The sequence below is a fragment of the Musca vetustissima genome, unplaced genomic scaffold, assembly GCF_032173495.1.
Source record: "Musca vetustissima isolate MV318-11 ecotype Yass unplaced genomic scaffold, APGP_CSIRO_Mvet_v1 utg119148, whole genome shotgun sequence".
In the NCBI taxonomy this organism is placed as follows: Eukaryota; Metazoa; Arthropoda; class Insecta; order Diptera; family Muscidae; genus Musca; species Musca vetustissima.
The window spans coordinates 1-24,348 of NW_026878607.1; the positions used below are offsets into that span (position 1 = coordinate 1).

At 31.0% G+C, this 24,348-nt stretch overlaps 3 protein-coding genes and 1 pseudogene across 3 annotated transcripts; 2 read left to right on the forward strand and 2 right to left on the reverse strand.

Annotated features, from left to right (window-relative positions):
* The first annotated feature begins 965 nt into the window (after positions 1–965).
* LOC133323369 (uncharacterized) lies at positions 966–1,630 on the forward strand. Its single transcript, XM_061532303.1, has 2 exons — positions 966–1,312; positions 1,474–1,630. Exons 1-2 carry the CDS (start codon positions 966–968, stop codon positions 1,628–1,630), a joined length of 504 nt encoding a protein of 167 aa, XP_061388287.1.
* Positions 1,631–2,393: 763 nt separating this feature from the next.
* On the reverse strand, positions 2,394–3,493 carry LOC133323366 (serine protease inhibitor 88Ea-like; annotated as a pseudogene).
* Positions 3,494–16,392: 12,899 nt separating this feature from the next.
* Positions 16,393–19,187, forward strand: LOC133323367 (uncharacterized). Its single transcript, XM_061532301.1, has 4 exons — positions 16,393–16,512; positions 18,179–18,525; positions 18,760–18,810; positions 18,998–19,187. Exons 1-4 carry the CDS (start codon positions 16,393–16,395, stop codon positions 19,185–19,187), a joined length of 708 nt encoding a protein of 235 aa, XP_061388285.1.
* A 1,506-nt stretch (positions 19,188–20,693) lies between these two features.
* Positions 20,694–24,177, reverse strand: LOC133323368 (uncharacterized). Its single transcript, XM_061532302.1, has 4 exons — positions 23,990–24,177; positions 22,180–22,327; positions 21,339–21,650; positions 20,694–20,826 (listed from the first exon to the last, which is right to left on the reverse strand). The coding sequence occupies exons 1-4, from the start codon at positions 24,159–24,161 to the stop codon at positions 20,694–20,696; spliced, it is 765 nt and encodes a 254-aa protein (XP_061388286.1). The 5' UTR covers positions 24,162–24,177.
* Positions 24,178–24,348: the final 171 nt, after the last annotated feature.

The following is a 24,348-nucleotide window of genomic DNA, read 5'->3' on the forward strand; positions in this document are numbered from 1 at the left end:
CAACAATTGAATAAGAGTAATCCTACATTTACATCAATCGTAATGTTAAAGAAATAATTTGTTTTTTTTTTGTCATTTAAATTATCATATTAAGACTTTGAAGCAATTTTAATATGTAAATAATGGTTCTATATATTTTACTTGCAGAATTCTATATCTATTCTACATGACCATATTACCAATTGATATTCTTGCATTTGAAACAGATGATTATCAGGTACCAGTACATAATTTGACGCATTGGCGGGAGCATCGGCGCAAAAAGAGATATCTTATATTTACACATTCGGGAACGGCAAAGGTAGGTTGTTATTAAGTTCTTCGTTAAAAAAATAATAATAAAATTAGATATGTATCCTTTAATAATTAATGTGTTTACGTTCACTTTATGCCGACGGAGTTGATTTCTTTTATTAACTATCCATAAGCTATGTAAACGGTCCATAATTTTTATATTAGCTATAACTTTTTTAGTGTAAATTGTATAGTCCAAAATTAAATTCACTCATTACCTCGATTTGCTCGAAATTCTGTGCAATGCTCGAAATAATATCAAATACAACACTGTTTTTGTAACAAAAAAAGCATCACATTTTCCGAAAAGTACAAATATGGCAACGCGTTATGTGTGAAATTTGTACTTTGATATAATAGTTGCCAACTACATAGAATTAGGGATGTATATGTATACATAAACAAATATCAGCTGATTGACTTAATATCATTTTAATAGAATTCTAGCAGCTAAGATTTATTACCTCGGTTTAGAAGTCGAGTCAATTTAGAAGGCTTAGAATATGTGTTTCTAGTCTTACAAAATATAATAGATTTAGAAGTCATTGCCAAAAACCCTCTTTTAAATTTTTATTAAATATAGGGTTCTATGGTTTATTATTGTCATATTAAAAACTTAAACGGCATTTACATTAGAGCTGTTTTATGAGGATTTATTTAACATATTTACAATGGAATTGTCGATTATACCCACTGGCTTAACGTATAATAGTCGGCCGTGGCGTCAATTGGTTATGTTGTATAATTTCCATTATCAATATGGGCTGCCACCAAAACCCATCTATTGGTGGGATAAATGGGATAAACGTAATTTAAATGGTAATCTGGGACCCTTGACATATTCAGAAGATGAATTTCAAACAGATGAGGCACAACTGTTTCTCTATACATTTGCTGAGAATCTTATGCATCGACATGGTGGAAATGGTCGAGAGTGTCTGCTGAAGGCAATATGTGAAAATGCCCAAATCGATGTACATCAGGGATTGTATGCCGAACTGTTGTATCGATTTTTAAGGTAAGGAATGACATCAAACTATGGTCTGCACAGAAGCGTAGTATTATTTTTATATCTGGTTATAAGTTGAGGTTTAAGATAACAGAATACAATTTTTACTAATTGTGACAAACATTTAAACCTTTTAATTGAAATACTTTTTTATTTCTCTCCTTTTCCAGACCCCATCGAAACTTGGACTCATATTATGTTGATGCCTGGCATATGGGTCTCAAAGGTGTCGATTGTCAATCGAATTATCCAAAAGCCACCAATTGCCTACTGGATAAATATACCCATGTTCGTGAGGAATATATGGGCTATACTACAGTAAAATAATGTACCTGTTATCGAGTTGTATTAATAAAAGCTACATAAAAGACTGTTTGTTTATAATGAAATTATTAAATATTATAGGAAAAAATATAAATTAAGGCTAAATAAATTCTTAAAATAAATACCTGCAATATACATTTATTATAATAGAGGATATGTATTAGACAATGGGATGGAATGTTATTAACTGTTTAAATTGTAACCGCCGTCAATATAGCATCATGTTACGGTTAATCACTGCGCCCGTTTTCAATCCTACTATTACAAATGAGTATATTTTTACGAAGTTGAAACTAAAATCCATAACATTGATTTAGTGGCGTCTACGGTTTTATTTTATTTCCAGAGTTGCGTCAAATAAAAATTAAAATCCAAATCTAAAGCGGTGTACACACTATCGTTTTTGAGTGACAGTTTCGATAACTTATCGGTTGTTACAGTTTTGTTGTGTTGTTTGTAGCGGTCATATTATCATTCATGCCTTTTTTCAAACCGACATTCAAATTTATAAATTGTGCTAATCAGACGCCGTATAAAAAAATATATTAATACAAAATGGATGATAAAAAATTGGATGTGAAATTTTAATAATAATAATCAAAAATAGGCTTTGAATTTTATTGGTATCTTAATGAAATCTCGGTCTCACAATTTTTTTTTTTTTTTCAAAATTGTCATTCGGATCATAAAACAAACAAATAGAATGGAAACGAGACGAGTAAAAATGTCCTAGGGTAGAGAAATGTGAAAGAATCTCCTTGCCTGTCTACTTTTTTGTTTTGGGATCACGATAAATGCCAGTGAAGAGTACAGCCTTGGCGGTATTATCATAGATCAGGAACATAAATAGATTAATACCTTCGAATTTGGTTGGTTCGGCGGGACGTGCTGAACGGAAACTGAAAACAACTGTGGCTGCTGCAGCAGTACTGCCCTCCTCATCAACCTTGATTTTGGCAACATGTTTGGCATCACCAAACATCAGGCTTGTTTCCGTGGAGAAGCCACTCAAGTGGGCGGGATGCTCGATGCCCAATTTGCGTAGAATCGGTACCAATTCCAAATTCTCCACGCTTATGCCTCATGGGTACGAAAGAATACTGGCTAGGGGTGGTATAAAAATCCCCTGGTTTTTATCTTTGGCATCGAATTTATCCGACCATTGAACCTTGAAATAGGCAGCATTAACCAAAACCATTTGACTGTCGGTGGTAACATCACAGGGATTTTACATTTCGGGGATTTCGTTGCGTGTTATATTGGCAATCCAGTTGTTGATTTCCATACGTCCCTCTTCGGCTTTGGTTCTGAAGTCCGATTCAAGTTCATCTTGGAAATTCTTCTTCATGCAGGCAGCCAAATTGATGGACTTATCGAAGTAGATACGATCGGCAGCGGTGAATTCCAAAAGCATTTTCTTCGTACGGCTGTAGCGCATTTATTTCTCCAGGCGATAGCCATTGTTGACATGTTTCTTGTTCTTGGCTAACTGCAGGCGTAGTCCCTGAACCAGCTCCTCAGTGTTGATATGCTCTCGGTTGGTTTCTCATAGCTCTGGAGAAACTTGCACGACTCAAACCACCAAATCTTCGCCTGGTAAATATTGTCCGCTCCAGAAGTTTCAGACTGCTTTATTTATTTTTTTTTTGAGTTCCCTTCTGTAGGACGAACGAATTGTGTTGATTTTCTTTTTCACGTCGTCCACAGTACAATTTTTTTATACTTTTTCAATTTATGTAGCAGTTCTCCATACGATTTCATTTTAATGTCGCGTGACATGTACTCTGGACTGGTTATGTCCCAGAGACATCGTTGCATTTCATAGCAACAGAGGAATTCTTTTAAAAATTCGTTTTCGGAGTCCATGTTATTGTTGAAATTTATTGTCTGACTGTCGTTTTTTATGTTCACATTATCGAACCAACAAGCATCCATCATCTGAATGTCACGCAACCGTAAATTTTTTTGTGGTTGCCTGATGACTGAGAGAAATTAACGGCTACACTGGCAAGCAAACCGATATTTCAGCAAGAGTGTCATTCAAAAATGATAGTGTGTACACCGCTTAATAAGGTCTAAGTGACAATCATATGGTTTTAAAATAAATGTGTCGATATTAAATTTCCAATTTTTAATTAACTAAACAATTAATTACGTTCATTTTTTTAATAATTAAAAATTAAGATCGCGGACCTCTAGAATTATTTTTTTCGATTTACAAGATCTAAAATTCTATTTTAGTATGGAATTCTTTGAAAAATATACAGTTTAAGTAGATACCTATACGATATCCTTAGCCGATATAAAACCTAATTAAGACAACATATCAAATTTAAAGAAAGTAAACTGTATATTCATACTTTTGTAATAGTAAAACTAGTAAAAGAGTTAAATCTCTAAATCGATCTGATAGTCCAGCAATACACTGAAAATTCGGGAATGGAACGCAGGTATAAAAGTGCAAACCATGATGCAATAATAAGGTGATGTATTAAAATAAAAACCTTTGTTTTTGTCTCGACCATCTGTTAAATTTTTCCATATAATATTTCACACTGTTGGCAACACTGCACATCGAATTCAAGTAGAAATTACCCACTTTGACAGTTAATCAAGACATCAGCTGCGCTAAATGGACTACCTCTGTATTGTGCCATGGTCTTGACCTTCTGTCAAATTTTTCCTAATAATATTTGACGTGGTTGGCAACATGATGGAATAATAAGGTGATGTAGCACAACATAAACCTTTGTTTTTGTCTCGACTATCTGTTAAAATTTTCCTTATAATAATTCACATGGTTGGCAACATTGCACATCGAATTCGTGTAGAAATTACACACTTTGACAGTTAATCGAGACATCAGCTGCGCTAAATGGACTACTTATTTATTGTTGCATGGTACTACCCATAATGCAATAATAAGGTGATGTATCAAAACAAAAACCTTTGCTTTTGTTTCGATTATCTGTCAATTTTTTCCATATAATATTTCAAATGGTTGGCACCACTGCACAACGAATTCAAGTACAAATTACGCACTTTGACAGTTAATCAAGACATCAGCTGCTCTAAATGGACTACCTATTTATAGTGCCATGAATAGAACCATAGTAGTAGCTGCAAGACAGGTATAGCTAAAAAATGTGATTCTCGAGTCAATGATGCACGATTGTTCGCTATAATAAATTCATATGAATATCTCTTACACACTGTAATTGAGAAGCTGTGAAAGTTCCTCTATCCCATATAAAGTGTGCGTAAATTGAAAACTTAAAACGCATTTTCTGCAAAATGTTTTTTTTTTTTAGTTATGCCTGTAGCAAATGAGCGATATGTATATCAAAATTCATCAGCCTAAAAGTAGGCAATAGTTATAGGCTTTAGTACAATTTAAAAAGGGTATTATAGATCGACTTTGATAAATTCATCTTCGGCTTGACATTTGCAGTTCAAAATATATTATTTTTCTAGGCTCCGATTTAAATACCTCATAATGTAATATAGTTAATTAAGTCAGTTTTTTTCTCTTTCGAGATGAACTTAATGATCGAAATGTTTGCAATAAATCAAAATTATTCCAGGTTTCCAGAGCAACACAAATGTTACCAAATAACATAGCTTTCTAAACTGTGTTGTCGTTTTGGACATTTCGCTTTATTAATACGTAAAAGTTTTAGAATGTGTAGAGAGTCAGAAGTTCAGAAAGTCGAGTCCATTGCATTGTACATTGATTGCCAAATCGATTATGGCAAACTATTGCTAATAAACCCGCCTTTGGGCGGTTTGCAGAAAATACATCGCTATGCAGATTCAAAGTCTCAAAATCTCAACTCCGTGGTCGTATGTTGAGCGCCTGAGTAAAAAAGTAAGCGCCAGAATATTTTTTTTAGAAAAAAGTGTAAAAAAATGAACTATATATATGATCAAAACAAAGTTCGAAGTCGGAATCACGTTAGAGCTCTCAATATTGAAAATAGATATTCCTACTACATCTAGAATGTTTGGTATTGGTTTTCGGTACATTGGTATTTTCGGCACGTAAATGTGCAATGTAATGGGTTGCAATTTGGTACAGTAAACCACGGATATAAGAACATCCAAAAAAATGTTTCCCAGTAACATAAACGAACGAACCTATTATGAAAGCAGTAAGAAATACGTAAACAAATAACAGCTGACGATCCTTGATATTATTTCCACGGTGTTAACTAAATCCTAAATCACGACACTGTGGTACAGGGGATTATGTCTTTGTGCATATGTTTGTAACAGGCAAAAGGAAACAAGATAGACACATGCTTCCTTTTGAGAATATGTCGATTTATGCATGTCCGCCCGTCCATGTATATTGTGAGCAAAGTACAGGTCGCATTTATGATCCGAATTGGATGAAATTTGGCACAGCACATTGGTTTGGCCCAAGGACAAACCCTATTGAAATTGGAGAAAATCGGTTCAGATTTAGATATAGCTCCCATATATATTTTCGTCCTATTTTAGGTAAATGGTGCACCAAAGTCCCTGAAAATCATTAGATTTGCACGAATTTTGGCATAGCGTACTAAATTAAGTCGACAATGAGGCGTGCTGAATTTCGGGAAAATCGGTTCAGATTTAGTTATAGCTCCCATATATAGATTCGCCCGATTTTAGGTAAATGGTGCACCAATGTCCCTGAAAATCTTTTGATTTGCACGAATTTTGGCATAGCGTACTCAATTAAGTCTAGAATGACGTGTGCTAAGTTTCGTTAAAATCTGTTCTGATTTAGATATAGCTCCCATATTTATTTTCATCCCATTTTATGTAAATGCAGCATCAAAGCCCCCTATATCTTTAGATTTTGATATAGTGTACTGAATCACACAAAGTGAAAATGGCTTCGATTTTAAGTAAATGGTATTCGTACTGAAGTTAATATAAATTAAATTAGCTTCCATATATGTTTGAAATGAAGTCTATAAATTTGTTTGAAATGAAGTCCGAGTGAGGGTACAACAAATATGAATTGCTTCAGGTATGAGAGTTTCGAATTTGTTGTGTATTCGTTTGATTCATACAATCCACGTTTCAGACTCGACGAACCGGTATTTATTGTGTATGTTTACTTCGGTATGAATGTATGTTGTAACACACAAAGTTTGAACAAATGCGGCAAGTTCGTACACGAACATGTTTTACACAATGAGTGTGTCGAATTATACAGTAATATTCGAATTACCCGAATTAATTGACGAGATATTTTGGTTTTTACACCATCCACAAAAGTATGAAGGGTATGTTATGTTATGTTATGTTTTTTTTTTTTTTTTTTTTTTTGTAACTCATCGATATAGTCATTTCCGCCCATATAAGGTATATATATTCTTAATAAGGACAAAATTTATGAATATCTAGTAATGTATCCACTATATAGCAGAACTTTTCTTTTTTCAATATTTAGATGTTTTTAAACGCACTTTTTTTAAATTCGTTTTAATTTGGGTTCGAATTGGATACCCCATAGTGTGGGGGATATTCAGTACTACAACTTGTCAGTTCATAACCTATAATATGTTAAGACTTCTGTTGTAATATTACTACCTTCGGGGGTGTCGAGATACAAAACTAAACCGTTACGTTCCAAAATGGCCTTTATCAGTCCACATTAAGTATATCCTGCCGAGAAGTAATCAATATTGGCCCCCTTATATGCAAAGCCAATTTTTTATACCCTTCACCACACTGTGGTACAGGGTATTATGTCTTTGTGCATATATTTGTAACAGGCAAAAGGAAACTAGATAGACACATGGTTCCTTTTTAGTATATGCATAGAATCACTTTCTAAGTCGATTTATGCATGCCCGTCCGTCTGTCCATGTCAAATTGTAAACAAAGTACAGGTCACATGTATGATCCTAATTGGATGAAATTTGGCATAGGTCACTAATTTGGCCCAAGGACGAACTCTATTAAAATCGGTCTAGAATAATGTGTGTTAAGTTTCGTGAAAATCGGTTCAGATTTAGATATAGCCCCCATATATATTTTCGTCCGATTTTAGGTAAATGATGCACCAAACTCCTCAAGTTTATCAGATATTTATCCAAATATTCAAGGGGTGTCCGATTGATATGATTTAGTATAGGTTGCAGAATGACATGTTTATGGATCAAATTTCATTTTACTGGTCCTTCAAAAATGCGACATCTGTTAGGATTCATCTGTTGAATATACCCAAAAAGGTATCATATAGTCGGCCCCGTCCGTCTTTCCTACTTTCCTTACTGGTTATATATCCCCCAATCCCGTTATTGCTTTCGTCGATGGTTTTAGTGATAGTGGAATCTTGAAGTAACTTTTACTTATTATTTTTTTAAAGTTTTTAATTATTTTTATTTAATATAAACAAAAATAAATACAACGTAAAAAACAATTCAATACATAACAAACTTAAATTAATGAAAAAAAACGTATTTCATTTTAATTCATATTAGAATCTAAAACATTAATATGAACAGAAAATAAATACAACGTAAAAAAATTAATTCATAACAAACTTAAATTAATAAAAAAACAATATTTAAAATTTGACTGTTCACCTCGCGGCGGTGAGTATAAAAAGGTCGGCCCTGTCGAACTTAAGGACGTTTTAATTATTTTTATTCATATTTTTTAATAAACAATCTCTACTCTACTTAATAATATTATCATGTAAAAAATCAACAAAAGTACAAATTTATTAAGAAATGTAATGAGTAGACCTCGGATTTTTGCATATTTTTTATGCTTTATCCGATTGGACTCAAATTTTGTATTTAGGCGTTTCATGCTTTAATTGATCGATATTTGGGGTCATGTCAAAAATATGCAAAAAATATGCAAAATATATGCAAAAAATATGCAAAATATATGCAAAAAATATGCAAAAAATATGCAAAATATGCAAAAAATATGCAAAATATGCAAAAAATATGCAAAATATGCAAAAATATGCAAAATATGAAAATATGCACGGTATGCTAGGTCGATATGCGTTAAATATATGCAAAAAATATACAAAATATGCATTGTCGATATGCAAAATATGCAAAAATATGCAAAATATGCAAAAATATGCAAAATATATGCAAAATATGCAAACATATGCAAAATATGCAAAAATATGCAAAATATGCAAAAATATGCAAACATATGCAAAATATGCAAACATACGCAAAATATGCAAAAATATGCAAAATATATGCAAAATATGCAAACATATGCAAAATATGCAAACATATGCAAAATATGCAAAAATATGCAAAATATGCAAAAATATGCAAACATATGCAAAATATGCAAAAATATGCAAAATATATGCAAAATATATGCAAAATATGCAAAACATATGCAAAATATGCAAAAATATGCAAAAATATGCAAAATATGCAAAAATATGCAAACATATGCAAAATATGCAAAAATATGCAAAAATATGCAAACATATGCAAATATGCAAAAATATGCAAAATATGCAAAATATGCAAAAATATGCAAAATATGCAAGACATATGCAAAATATGCAAAAATATGCAAACATATGCAAAATATGCAAACATATGCAAAATATGCAAAAATATGCAAAATATATGCAAAATATGCAAACATATGCAAAATATGCAAAAATATGCAAAATATGCAAAAATATGCAAACATATGCAAAATATGCAAACATATGCAAAATATGCAAAAATATGCAAAATATGCAAAAATATGAAAAATATGCAAAATATGCAAAAAAATGCAAACATATGCAAAATATGCAAAAATATGCAAAATATGCAAAAATATGCAAACATATGCAAAATATGCAAAAATATGCAAAATATATGCAAAATATGCAAACATATGCAAAATATGCAAAAATATGCAAAATATGCAAAAATATGCAAACATATGCAAAATATGCAAACATATGCAAAATATGCAAACATATGCAAAATATGCAAACATATGCAAACATATGCAAAATATGCAAAATATGCAATATATGCAAAAATATGCAAAATATGCAAAAATATGAAAAATATGCAAAATATGCAAAATATGCAAAAATATGCAAACATATGCAAACATATGCAAAAATATGCAAATTATGCAAAAAATATGCACGGTATGCTAGGTCGCACTATTAAAGATAGAACTTTGAAATTTTGCACATATATTATTATTACTCCTAGGATGTTTGGTATTGGAAATGGGATATATCGGTCCACGTTTTAGTATATCGCCATATAACGGTTAAATATGTTTGCATGTTTTATACATATGTATATTTAGCAAATTTTTCATAATGCCCCAAAAATCTAACAGTTGAACCATGAAACGCATACATACAAAATTAGATTTCTATAGGTTAAAAATAAAGAAAGCACACAAATTCGAAAACTACCATGAAAAATCTTTTTTTTTTGTTTTTTTTGATTAAAATAATTGCATATGTGAAATATGTTGCTCATATTTTGCATATTTTTGCCAATATTTTTCATATTTTTTGCATATTTTTCGCATATCGACCTAGCACACCGTGCATATTTTTTTTGCATATTTTGCATATATTTTGCATATTTTTGCATATGTTTGCATATTTTGCATATTTTTGCATATTTTGCATATGTTTGCATATTGTGCATATATTTTGCATATTTTGCATATTTTTGCATATGTTTGCATATTTTGCATATGTTTGCATATTTTGCATATATTTTGCATATTTTTGCATATTTTGCATATGTTTGCATATGTTTGCATATTTTGCATATGTTTGCATATTTTGCATATATTTTGCATATTTTGCATATATTTTGCATATGTTTGCATATTTTTGCATATTTTGCATATGTTTGCATATTGTGCATATATTTTTGCATATTTTGCATATGTTTGCATATTTTGCATATATTTTGCATATATTTTGCATATTTTGCATATGTTTGCATATTATGCATATTATGCATATTTTTGCATATTTTGCATATATTTTGCATATTTTGCATATGTTTGCATATTTTGCATATTTTGCATATATTTTGCATATATTTTGCATATTGTGCATATATTTTGCTTATTTTTGCATATGTTTGCATATTGTGCATATATTTTTGCATATTTTGCATATGTTTGCATATTTTGCATATATTTTGCATATATTTTGCATATTTTGCATATGTTTGCATATTATGCATATTATGCATATTTTTGCATATTTTGCATATATTTTGCATATGTTTGCATATTTTGCATATGTTTGCATATTTTGCATATATTTTGCATATTGTGCATATATTTTGCATATTTTTGCATATGTTTGCATATGTTTGCATATTTTGCATATTTTTGCATATTTTTGCATATTTTAGCATATATTTTGCATATTTTTGCATATTTGGCCTATATTTTGCATATTTTATGCATATATTTTGCATATTTATTGCATATCGACCTAGCATATTTTGCATATTTTGCATATATTTTGCATATTTTGCATATTTTTTGCATATTTTGCATATATTTTGCATTTTTTGCATATTTTGCATATTTTTTGCATATTTTGCATATTTTTTGCATATCTCGTGCATATGCAAAATATGCAAATATGCAAAAAATTAAAAAATATGAACCCTTCAAATAATTCTAAATCCTTTGAAACGAATTTGTGTCCAATCAGAATTTCGATATCTTCATTATTAAAAAATATGCAAATATGAGAGACAATTTGTAAGAAAAAACGTCCACAAAAACATAAAGAACAAATGAAAAGTCTTTAAGTCCCAAAAAAGTGCATATGTATTGCACTCATTAAATGTTGTTGTGTACTCTGAATACGACTTAACATCCATGAATGTGGATGTGGATTCATTGTACGAGTACATTCATGCAGATGTCTATTGTACACCAACTAATCAATGGGTGTTTGATTGAGATTAAATTTTAAACAGTGCATTATAGCGAATAACGTGTGTCAAGTTTGCTTTAAATCGATTTACAAAATTTAGCATATGTTGCAGGATGACATGTGTAGGGATTGATGTTAGTCGGTTTAGATATAGATAGGTAAAAATCACATATTTAAGTTTGTTTGATTTCATGTCAATGTTTCTTCGAAAAGGCAACGTCTTTTAGAATACATATGTAGAATATACCCAAAGTGGTGAAGGGTATCATATAGTTTGCCCAGTCCGACTTTACTACTTTCCTTACTGGTAATAATATATCTTAAATATTCTTCTACAACAATTTCACCAAAACAATACGAAAACAAATTTCTCATCTTGCATTTCTAGGAATGTTCTAGAAGAATTAGCATTTAAACATTCATTTCTCAATTAATAATAATATAGTAATTCTGGCGTATTATAGAGTACACACCTACCATTTTTAAATGGTATCGATTTTGTACTGTACAAACAAAAATAGAAGTCTTATACATTTAAAATGGTGATGTACCCAGTGTAAGACGGTTTGCTTTTATAAATGACAGGGTGTTTCATAGAGGTTTCTTTATATATATTGTGTTAGTGTACTCTACAAAAGTTGAAGCATACCTTGAGGCGTGAATAAGATTCTTTCTCTAGACATTTCACACTTATACAGGAATTTTTAAACATTTATAATTATAAAATGAATTGGAGCCCACTTTTTAATACAAAAATTTAAAAACTGTAATAAAATTTATATTTTCATTTATGAATTCAAAATTATTTTTTAAATTATATGGATGTCAAAGGACAATTTTTTTTCGTTAAAAAAATCCTTAGAAAAGGGAAGAGGAGCCGTTTTTTTTTTGTTATTGCAAAAAAAGCCAGGAATAATCGCAGTAATTATACATGTATATTCTTTTTATGGAACATCCACACAATTACGTGCCATTTTTTTAAATATAAATGCTAGCCCATTGGCGCTTAGCACCCATCGTCATCAAAATTTTTCAAGAGTGAAAGTGAATCATTTTAAAACACAAAATCGAGTTCTTATGTGTAAAATATCACACCATTTGTGACGTTTAAAATTAATGATTCAAAATCCAGTTGAAACCAAATATCTGACACATTTCACACAATTTATAAATAAAAACGGAATCAAAATATAGATATAATAAAATCCAAACATTTTTAACCGTACTAAGCGTGCCACAACATTTTTAACGGCAATAAATAATTAACGGCATATCAAGGTGTTGATTTGTTTTTATGGGAACAATGTAAGATATGTGGCATTAAATTGAAAAATGTTATAACTTTTAAAACAAAAACAATAAAAGTGAAAAATAAGAACTATTGAAGACGATTGTATGATACCCTACACACATTTGATCAAAAATTAAAATCAAAATCAGTGAATACGATTTTTATACGTATTTCTGAAGTGAATTTCATTAAGAAAAACTTATATTCGACTTTGCTTCAACCTTTCGGAAAATTCCGATTATTCCTAGCACTTATAATCTAAAATTGTACGTTATATTTTAGATGGACAAACTAGGGTTCGCTTAAGTGTATGTTGTTTCTTCTCTTTTTCACCTAACCCTATTTAAAGGCAGTCTTCATATATAGTGTTGTAGGGTATGCAATGTCATGTGATTTTTTTTTTTATTTTGCCAAGTTAAAAATAACTAACTTTTTTTTTAGTTTGCCACTGGCGCTTTAGGCGAGATTGTTTAATTTGCACATCATTTAGGACTTAGGAAAATTTTGTTTTTTAATTGTTTTTCTTTTTTATAAAAAAAAATGGAAATTTAATATCACGTTACTATACGAGGGTTTTGGTTCATGGTCACACATTTCAAACTAAAAACAAAAATAATGTGTATATAGCAATAGATCTGGCTTTATACGGAGTCTCTGAATATTTTATAACAGCTTTTTTGGAATATTTATAGGTGTGTCCTTTATAATTACAACCGTTCGTAATGATGTAGGGTATAACCTGGTCGTTTACATTTCTGTAAATTGTTTGTAAATATTGAAAACCATCTATTCCATCTATTTTAATTTTTTGTTCACATAAATTCCATGATAGTTGTTAATCGTATGTTAATGATCTGTGACGTGTGGTGCGCGTGAATAAAATTTCGCAGGTCCTACTAATTGACATGACAAGAGCAGCTAAATATCACGATAATAAGTTTTATAAGGTATTAATTGTTCTCACGCATTAAAAGGGGTTTCAAAAATTTTACTTTGCAAGTTTGAGTTGACGATAAGAAAACAGTCTTTATTGACACATCAGAGTAATTGGATAAACATAACGGAAAGTGATACATATTGAGTGAAAAAAATAGAAAAACAGATTGTGAAAAATAATGAAAATTGTGTACGTAAAGAAAAAAATATTTTGTTTAAAAAAAATATTACAGTTTTTTTTTTTTTTTTTGAATAAAAATACTCTTGATTGAAGAACTTAAAAAATAGAAAATTTTCCATACTTGTTTATTATTAAATAAAAATTTGTTTAATAAATAATAATATTATGCAAATTAAATGAAGCATAAAAATTAAACTTCAAGTAAATGCAAAATTTAAAATAAAACATTTAATGAGCATGTTAAGAGGTTTTTTATACCCTTCACCACTCTGTGGTACAGGGTATTATGTCTTTGTACATATGTTTGTAACAGGCAAAAGGAAACGAGATAGACACATGGATCCTTTTGAGAATATGCATAGAATCACTTTCTGAGTCGATTTATGCATGTCCGTCCGTCTGTCGATGTAAAATTGTAAACAAAGTACAGGTCGCATTTATAATCCGAATTGGATGAAATTTAACATAGGTCACTTATTTGGCCCAAGGACGAACCCAATTGAAATTGGGAAAAATCGGTTCAGATTTAGATATAGCTCCCATATATATTTCCGCTCGATATCGGCACCAAAGTCCCTATATATCTTTCGATTTGCATGAAATTTGGCACAGAGTAATGAATTAGGTCCAGAATGATGTGTGCCAAGTTTCGAGAAAATCGATTCAGATTTAGATATAACTCCCATATATAGTTTCGTCCGATTTAAGGTAAATGGGGTACCAAAGTCCCTCTATATCTTTCGATTTGCATGAAATTTGGCACAGAGTACTGAATTAGGCGCAGAATGATGTGTGCCAAGTTTCGTGAAAATCGGTCCAACTTTAGATATAGCTCCCATATATAGTTTCGTCCGATTTCATGTAAATGGTGCACCAAAGTCCCTATATATCCTTCGATTTGCACGAAATTTGGCACAGAGTACTGAATTAGGCGCAGAATGATGTGTGCCAAGCTTCGTGAAAATCGGTCCAGATTTAGATATAGCTCCCATATATAGTTTCGTCCGATTTCATGTAAATGGTGCACCAAAGTCCATATATATCCTTCGATTTGCACGAAATTTGGCATAACGTAATGAATTGAGCCTAGAGTGATGTCTGCCAAGTTTCGTGAAAATCGGTTCAGATTTAGATATAGCTCCCATATATAATTTCGTCCGATTTAATGTAAATGGTGCATCATAGTAAATATATGTCTTTCGATATTCACAAAATTTGGCATAGCGTACTGAATTTAGTCCAGAATGATGTGTGCAAAGTTTCGTGAAAATCGGTTGAGATTTAGATATAGCTCCCTTTTATTATAGATTGATTTTAAGTAATTGACGCACCAAGGAACCAATAGGCTGATAGGAACAAAACGTTCTGAAATTAGTATATCCTAACCCGTGACAAGTTTCGTTGAAATCGATTCATATTTGGATATAGATTCCATATATGTATATTTACGCCCGATGTTAAGTAAATTGGGCTTCAAACTCCTCATGTTTGTCAGATTGACATGAAATTTTGAACAATTTCCAAAATTGAGCATATAATAACGTAGTTGCGTTTTCTAGAAGTACATACATAGCCCAACGGATGTCCTAATGCTTTGTTTGAAGTCGATTTATATAATTTTGTCCCATTGTAACAAACGAATGACTTGTTTATGGATTGATCTAAGGCAATTCAGATTTAGATAAGTATCACATATTTTAGTTCGTCCAAGTTCATGTTAATAGTCCTGTTTTATATACCCATAGTGGTGAAGGGTAGTGGTCGGCCCCATCCGACTTTACTACTTTCCTTACTGGTTTTTCTATGGAGTGGCTTCAAATCTTGCCTTCTTAAAGAAAATTCAAGGGACATAAATCCCCACCCACAGACTAAATCATGGAAATTGTGTCGACCGTACAAAATCTTTCCATAGGCGTATTTAACTCCGCCTAGGATTGTGACAAGCACCAAAGGGCCGATTCCAATATAGGCTAATATAATCTCCTCCGTTTTATGAGTAGCTGGGATTAATGGACAGATATCCACACATAACATAAAATATGTGGACCAATCGGCGAACGGTGTTATAACTGATTTAAGCCTAGGTTTCCTTTCCGACCGCCTCTATAATTGTTGTTTTCTTGAATTTTTATTATTAAAACAGCCTAAATTTAAAGACCATTTTTGAATTCGAAATGTAATATTGAAATTTTTTTTTTGACAATTTGCTTTACAAACAATAAAGAAAAAAGTTTGAAACCATATGATTGTCACTTACACCTTATTAAATACACCTTGGGAAAATTTATTAAAAAATTACCTAGCCTACTTTCTATACAAAAAATTTATTTAAAAATTCGAAGAGTGTGTGACAATAAAAAAAATTATTTATTACATTTTTCTTCTTTTGTTATTCCAGAATATTATATATTATAAATGTGTTATTTCTGTCAACAATGGTTTTGTCTGAGCAATCGGAGTCAAATACAACCTCATCAAGTATAAATTTACATCATTGGAGGCAGCATCGTCGTGAAAAGCGTTATTTAATATTTGAAGATTTGGGAGTTTATAAGGTAAGACAATTATCAAACATCCTTCACGTCAATTTGTAAAACATTTCAATACAAAACTTATGATTTTTATAATTTTTTTATAGTAGGTTTTATTTTTATTTTTTTTAATATGCATACTGAAAAAATTAAACTATTAATAAAAAATCTAGTAATTTCTCGCTATTGATCTCAATTAATTGAAAATTCTTTTTAGGTTCTGGAACAGAGTTTAATTAAAATATATAGAATTTTTTTGGGATTACAAATAATATTGGGGAATAGCATATCTTCATTTGGAGATTTGAGTTAGAAAAAAACTGGCAACGCTGTCTAACTTCAGCACTCGACAATCTCTGCCGATGAAAATTGAAATACTTATCTATAGGTCAACAGAAAGTGAATGAGAATTACTTTCCCATATTTCGACATTTTTTTCATGGTCGTTCATTGAAGTCTAGTTGTCTAATTATTTTTGTTGCAATTTGAGTGTGGTGCAAAAATTTTGGTATCCTAGTATTATATTAACCCTTTGTGGCCCAATGTTGCCCACAGGCAACAAAATGTTTTAGAGCTTATATCTAATATACAGCTCGTAGATATATAATCTTTGGATTATAATTATGGACAACACATATCGAAAGAAAAATTTTTAAAAATTCAAATTCTTGGTAAAATTATGAGCTTTTCAATATAGAGAAGAGGACACAAATCTGTACAGTACTAATTTGTGTATACAGTCCAAAATATTTTAAAAATTACGGACAAAAATTCGGGGCACAAAGGGTTAATGAGGTCACATTTTACAGTGTTGCCAAAACTTTATTGAGAAAATATGCTAGATTTTGTTTAAAAAATGTTTACAAATTTAACAAAAGTGCTAAAAAGATGTGCTAAATAAATGGTTTATAGGTACTTATGATATCAATATTTCGTAAAAATACATTCAATTGAAATTTCAAATTTTCTATTAAAATTACTGTAAAATAAAAGAGTTATAAATAATTGATTTAATTGTTAAACATTTGTCCTTTAACTACTCTCGCTTAGTCTAATTTCAAACATACAATTCTTATAAATAAACTATTTGTTCTAATAATATAATTTGATCTGTCACGAGTTTTCCCATCGTGTGCGTCATAAAATCTTAACAATAAGTGCCATTTCAGCGTTGTATGTGGGATTTTAAACTCTTATCTTTAACCATGAATCTTCACATCCGATTTTTAATAGAGCCTCCATTAGAAGTTTTTCTAGGCAGTTTTCCAAGATCTTCACACGGTGACTTTTACATCGATGAAGATGCTTATTTCATCGGATCTTGACTGAATGAATACTGCTTAATTCATCTCTTTCTAATTTCTCAATATTAGCTGGATTCCCATATGCAGCACTTTCCTCTTTCTGCTACAGATATAGTTGATTCAGCTCTTGTGTTATTCTCTCTTAAAGCGGATACTTTTTCTTTCTCTTTATCAATGCTAATTGTTTCCTCCACAGGCTTTTTAAAAGGCTTTCTTGAAGCCAACAGCTACGCTACCTTGTATAATTGTACCATGATTTTTAGTTTGCTTTTCCATCCATGGGGAAAACATCACTATTTTCTTCTTCATTCAGGAGATCTAATTCGTGATCTTGTTGCAAACACTCTGGTTCTAATCTAACACTTTATCTTTTAATTTTTTTCCAGCTCAATATCGGCGTTGCATTTCCCATTGATTTGGAGGATAAACGTAATTGGCGTACCCTAGCGATGGCGGTTAATTTTCAATTTCAATATAATCTACCGCCAAAGCCTATATATTGGTGGGATAAATGGGATACACGAAGTTTGGGCTCGTTAGGGTCTTTTAAAGAATCGGAAAAGGAAAATTATCAAACAGATGAGCCACAGTTGTTTCTTTATCAATGGTTTGAAAATCAAATGAATCGACGGGAGACAAATGGTCGGGAATGTCTGCTAAAGGCCATATGTGAAAATGCACAAATCGACGTACATCAGGGGCTGTATGCGGAGATATTGTATCGGTTTTTGAGGTACGTTATTCAATGAGAAATTCATAATTTAAAGAAATTATTCATAACGTAAAGAAATTATTCATAATGTAAAGAAATTGCTCATGATTTAAATAATGGTTCATAATTTAAAGAATTACTTCATAGTTTAAAGAAGTGTTTGATAATTTAAAGAACTAATTCATAATCTGAACACACTTATGCATAATGCTATGAAATAATTCATAAAATCATTAAAATTGTGTCCAATTCTAGGAATTTGTTCAAAGAAGATAATCGTGAAAATTCCGGTCAAATGAATTTTGAGTTTGTAAATGAACCACTTCATTCATAATTTGATGAATTGGTTCATAATTTATAGAAATTAATCATATTAGCATATACTTATGCACAATTCTATGAATTAATTCACAAAATCTCTAAAATTGTGAATAATTTTTGTAATTTCTTTTGAAAAGTTATAAAAATGCAATTTTTCTTTTTTTATTTTCAGGCCTCATCGAAACATGGATTCAGATTATGTTGATGCCTGGCATATGGGTCTTAAAGGCATTGATTGTCAGTCAAATTATCCAAAAGCTATTAATTGTCTCCTGGATAAATATACCCATGTACGGGAAGAGTTTATGGGCTATACTAGAGTTAAAACGCAGGGAAAAAGCAGTGAAGAAGAGAATAAATAGGTCTGAGACATAGTCAAATAGTCATCTGAGACATAGAAAATATCAGTTTGGATTTCGTCAATTATAAAGTCTCTTTCAAACAAGGCCATGTTTAAATAAGAAGTGTTTTAATAAAACATGTCATTTAAATAGTAATTTTCTTCATGTCACCTGGTGTAAACATAGTGTAACTCATCTGGTAGCATGTGGATAGCCAGAGGCGTCATTAACTACTTGAATTGATAAGCGTTACTAACAACAGCAATTCCAACGCCAAAAAAAAAGTAATGTGGAGGTGATGCCAACCACAAAAAAAGCCACGGCACGTGATTTTTTTCTGGCAAGACTATGATGCAATACAGTGAACCCCGTTTAATTACCTCAGTGAAAATTTAAAGATTTTTGAGTAATTCTGTGGAAGGTAATTAAGCGTGTTTTTGTCTCGACCATCTGTCAAATTTTTCATTATAATATTTCACATGGTTGGCAACATTGCACATCGAATTCAAGTAGAAACTATGCACCTTGACAGTTAATCGGATAGTCAGCTGCGTCGTTGCGCTAGTAGCAACGATGTTTAATTATAAGATGATGTATTTAAACCAAAACATTTGTTTTCTACTCGACCACCTGTCAAACATTATCTAGTAATATTTCCCATGGTTGGCAACATTACACATCGCATTCAAGTAAAAACTACACACTATGCCAGTTAATCGGATAGTCAGCTGGGCTAAATGTTTATTTTATTGTGTGATGGGGAAACTTGAGCTTTAGCCAAGTCATGGCACAATGAATAGGTAGTCCATTTAGCGCAGCTGATGTCTCGATTTACTGTCAAAGTGCGTAATTTATACTTGAATTGGATGTGCAATGTTGCCAACCATGTGAAATATTATAAGGTAATTTATTATAGATGATCGAGACAAATAAAAGGTTTTTGTTTTGATAACTAAACTTATAATTGCATCATGACTTGAGCCGTGATGCAATAATAAGGTGATGTATCAAAACAAAAACCCTTGTTGTTGTCTCGATTATCTGTCAAATTTTTCCTTATAAAATTTTAAATGGTTGGCAACACTGCACATCGAATTCAAGTAGAAATTACCCACTTTGACAGACAATCGAGACATCAGCTGCGCTAAATGGACTAGCTATTCATTGTGTCATGACTTGAGCTTTAGTCAAGCAGACTATGAATAGTTGGCAACACTAAATATTGGCTTATGAAACTATGTGGTATCACAGTTAACAATATGTCGATCTGTTTTGTAACTGCCTTTAAGTGTTTACATTAGAAGTGTTTTAACACATTATTTAAATTGTCATTAAATATATTTCATATATATTAAAAAAAATAATAGACTAATAATAATAGTTTTTTTTTAATAATTTAACTAATTTACTTTTAGAAAATATTTAAAAGCTAAATAATTGTAAATATGCTATTTAATTATAACTTAAAATTAAAAAAAAATAATTCAATAAAATAAATATAAATTATTAAAATATACAGCAGCAGTTTTACTCCATTGGCTCTTCATAAATCTCCCAATCGATACAATAATATTTCTTATTGTTTTCATTGAGCCAAACATTAGCGCAGTACATGGTGCAAAAATAGCAGGTAAATATCTGGCGAGAGGTGCTGCCACGTCTGAAAGGAATAAAATAAATTAAAATAATTGTGTTTAACAAATAGGAAGTATATTTTATTCAGAAGTACTGGCTAAACTTTCAAAGGTGTTATAGCTGCACATCAAAGATAGTTCGACACCACTTATCCTTCTGGCAGAGTAATAGTTAAGACAGAATAGTCGATTTTATGTTTATGTGTTGCCGAAAACACAAAAACCGCACGAATGCATTAAAGCGATGCCAACCACAGCGAAATTGATGACATGTGATTGTTGTTTATTTGGCAACACTTTGGTGTGAAGGCGTTACCAACAGCATTTACACCGCCTTGTTTTAATAGAAAAGTTATACAAGTCAGAAATTATCAGAAATGATGCAAGAATTTCCGAGGTGTATAATAGTACATTTCCATCCAGAGGATTTAAATAATGAGCGTGTAAACCAAAAACTACTTAGCGGCGCCTTCCTATATCATACGAATTGCCAACATTTGGTTTCCTCCCAACCTAAAAATCCCCATCTCCAACTTACCTCTTAACCACCATAAAATAATAAGTGGTAAATAGCGGATTTGAACATTTAAACACAGTACAACGTCCCGTGGGTCCATTGCGTATATGATTGACCATACATTTTTCGGGGAGCATATATTTTAATGCAGGATTTTCATAAAATGGCATGAGGCGATTTAAATTCTCCAATGTTTTCAAACAATCATCATACAGGGTAACTTGATTCTCTTTTGAGGGTACGGGAAAGATTTCTTTGGTACCTATTGGCAGTAGTAATCTTTTGAATGTCTCCTTTTCGACGACCCAAAAGAAATCACTGTGGGTGACGGGACTGAAAGAAATGAGACGAAATTAAATTTAAATTAATAGGAAATGATTCTTAAACAAACATTTTAAGGAAATAGTTTGTAATTTTAAGGTAATAATTATAGATTAAAACTGTATAATATTTTCCATGAAACATTTCATAATACATATGCAATTATGCATAATTAATATGAAGTAATGCTTATTTTTTATGAAATTTGCATAACAGAAATGATATGTAAGAAATTGGGCATAATTCATTGTATGAAACTTCTACGACATTATAGCATAACTTTTATGATACTATACGTATATAATATTATAAAAATAGTATTCATAATTTTTAGGAAATTATTTTTAATAGCTATGTAATAATAGTATATTTAGTATCGTATTCATAATTTATATTATTTTGTATAAAGATTCATTTTCAATATAGTATGCCTAATTTCTATGACACATAAAATAACATTTATAAAATGATGTAAAATTTTACGAATTATTTCATAATATTCATGAAAAACTTTAAGAAAAACATTCATGCAAACACTTACATATGTGGTGATTTTGTGGGAGTCTCAAAATAGTTCTGATAGAATTTCTCATAGATTATGGGTATGTGCGTTATGGCAGAATTATTAAATATCCTTAAGTAATCGAGGAATTTGGCCAAAGCCACTGGTAGGTAGATTAAGGAGCATTCTGCAAAAAGAGGAAAGTGAAATTAATAAAAATTCTTTCTTATTTAAATAAAGGCCTAGACAGAATCCATTATGCAATAATGGATTCTGATGTATGTATTAAAACAAAAACCTTTGTTTTTGTCTCGACCATCTGTCAAATTGTTCCTTATAATATTTGACATGGTTGGCAACATTGCACATCGACTTCAAATAGAAATTATTCACTTTGACAGTTGGTAGAGACATCAGCTGCTCTAAATGGACTATCTATTTATTGCACCATGACAGAATCAATGATTTGTCTTTAGGTTCGAGTTTCGTGTTGCCTAAAAACAAAAACCACATGACGTTGTTTTCACTGTAGTTGGCAACGCATTAGCTACCCGCTAGCAATGAAAATTCCAATTGATGGTATGTAACTAGTTCCAGCACTAGTTATAAACCGTAAAAGTTACTTATTTGACCCTAAAGTAATGCAAGAGGAACCAATTGGCTAGAAAAAAATAGGTTTTATTTTTTCAAAAGAGAAGAAAATAATATTTAAAAATTATCTCCCAACAGCCACAAAAACTAGTTTTTGTTTTATGTTATGTAGCTAGTCTCAGCACTAGTTACATATTGGATCCTAAAGTAATATCAGCCGAACCAATTGACTACCTTTTTATCCTGTAGTAAACGAGAAGGAGTCTGTTGCGACCTTAAAGAAAAAAAAAACACGGGTTTTGGTGGTTGGTCTGCATAAAAAATCCGTTATTCTCCATGAATGCAAGATGAATTTTGTTTGGAACAAACCAGTCTTTTTGTGATCGTCTTGAAGTGCGGTGGCATCAAATTGTGAAATATTAAAGAAAATCTGTATCATGTAAAACAAATGAATTTTTAACTCAAATGCTAGGATATATGTATATGTAAGTACTTATGTATATAATTTATTTCCTATTGAATAAATATTATTGTATTTTCCTTATAGATCAAGATCATGACATCTATTATAAAACGTGAATTAATGACTGGAAAATTATGGAAAAGGGGATTACATTCTCTTAGTAATTTTTGCAATGTTCTTTTAGGTAAGGTATTAGACACATATTTTCTTTTTTACTATAATATTATAATCATTGTTATTTATTTATTTCCAGATTCAATACCTGTAACCGAAGGATCTGACACGACCGAAATTGCAGTATGAAAGTAGTACGGTTTTACTTATATGTAATTAAAAAAAATAAAATCAAATTAATAAATGAGTGTTTTATTGCTAATATCATCATAAAAACGGTACTGAACTAGTTCTTACGGAACTAGAAAGGTGGGTAGTCTAATGTAACTAGTCTTTGACTGTAAACCTGTAACTAGTATAATACTAGTCCTCGAGTAAGCGAAGGAGTGTCAATTGGTTGCCTCCTAAAGTAAACAGTTAAATACATTGTAAAGGGATGTAAAGTGGAACTAGTCACTGTAGAGCTGAGAATCGACGACTTTCTGAATACGAACTAGTTCCTCTTGCTAACGGGTATGGTTGTTTGTTTTTATTGGCAACACTATTTCACACCACAAAGCGCAAACTTTGATTATGCTTGGGTCACCCAGTAAGATCAGCTGTTTCTCAAGTTTGCTGTTTTTTTTTCTTTTTGGATTTCTTTATTAATAGGCCAACCTGGACCTTTATGATTTCACTTACTATCAGCTGACAGCATTTGTAGCGACGGCATATTGGCAACCCTTTCTGGAATGTGCCATATTTCGGTATTTTCACTGAGATTCAATTCATTGAGGCGGGAACATTCACATATAAATTGAGGTATACGTTTTAGTTTATTTTTCGAAATGTTAAGGGATTCCAAACGTTTCATATAGGTGAGAGCTGAAATAAAAGGAAGACAGATATACATAGATAAGATGAAAATGCTCAAAATATAAAATTACTTATTTAAAGGATGGCGGCCAAGTGAACTTCCTCTGATTGTGATTTTTTTAAATCTTTAGTGTTTTTTTTAATCTTTAGACTATAGTCTTTTTGTGATAATGTGCAAATAAAGA

Coding starts and splice junctions, on each gene's coding strand:
- LOC133323369 (XM_061532303.1), top strand. CDS start 966: ATGGAATTGTCGATTATACCCACTGGCTTAACGTATAATAGTCGGCCG. Junction 1,313..1,473: donor CTGTTGTATCGATTTTTAAG/GTAAGGAATGAC, acceptor CTCCTTTTCCAG/ACCCCATCGAAACTTGGACT.
- LOC133323367 (XM_061532301.1), top strand. CDS start 16,393: ATGGTTTTGTCTGAGCAATCGGAGTCAAATACAACCTCATCAAGTATA. Junction 16,513..18,178: donor AAGATTTGGGAGTTTATAAG/GTAAGACAATTA, acceptor ATTTTTTTCCAG/CTCAATATCGGCGTTGCATT. Junction 18,811..18,997: donor TCCGGTCAAATGAATTTTGA/GTTTGTAAATGA, acceptor TTTTATTTTCAG/GCCTCATCGAAACATGGATT.
- LOC133323368 (XM_061532302.1), bottom strand. CDS start 24,161: ATGAAACGTTTGGAATCCCTTAACATTTCGAAAAATAAACTAAAACGT. Junction 21,651..22,179: donor CCCACAAAATCACCACATAT/GTAAGTGTTTGC, acceptor CATTTCTTTCAG/TCCCGTCACCCACAGTGATT. Junction 20,827..21,338: donor TATTTTATGGTGGTTAAGAG/GTAAGTTGGAGA, acceptor TATTCCTTTCAG/ACGTGGCAGCACCTCTCGCC.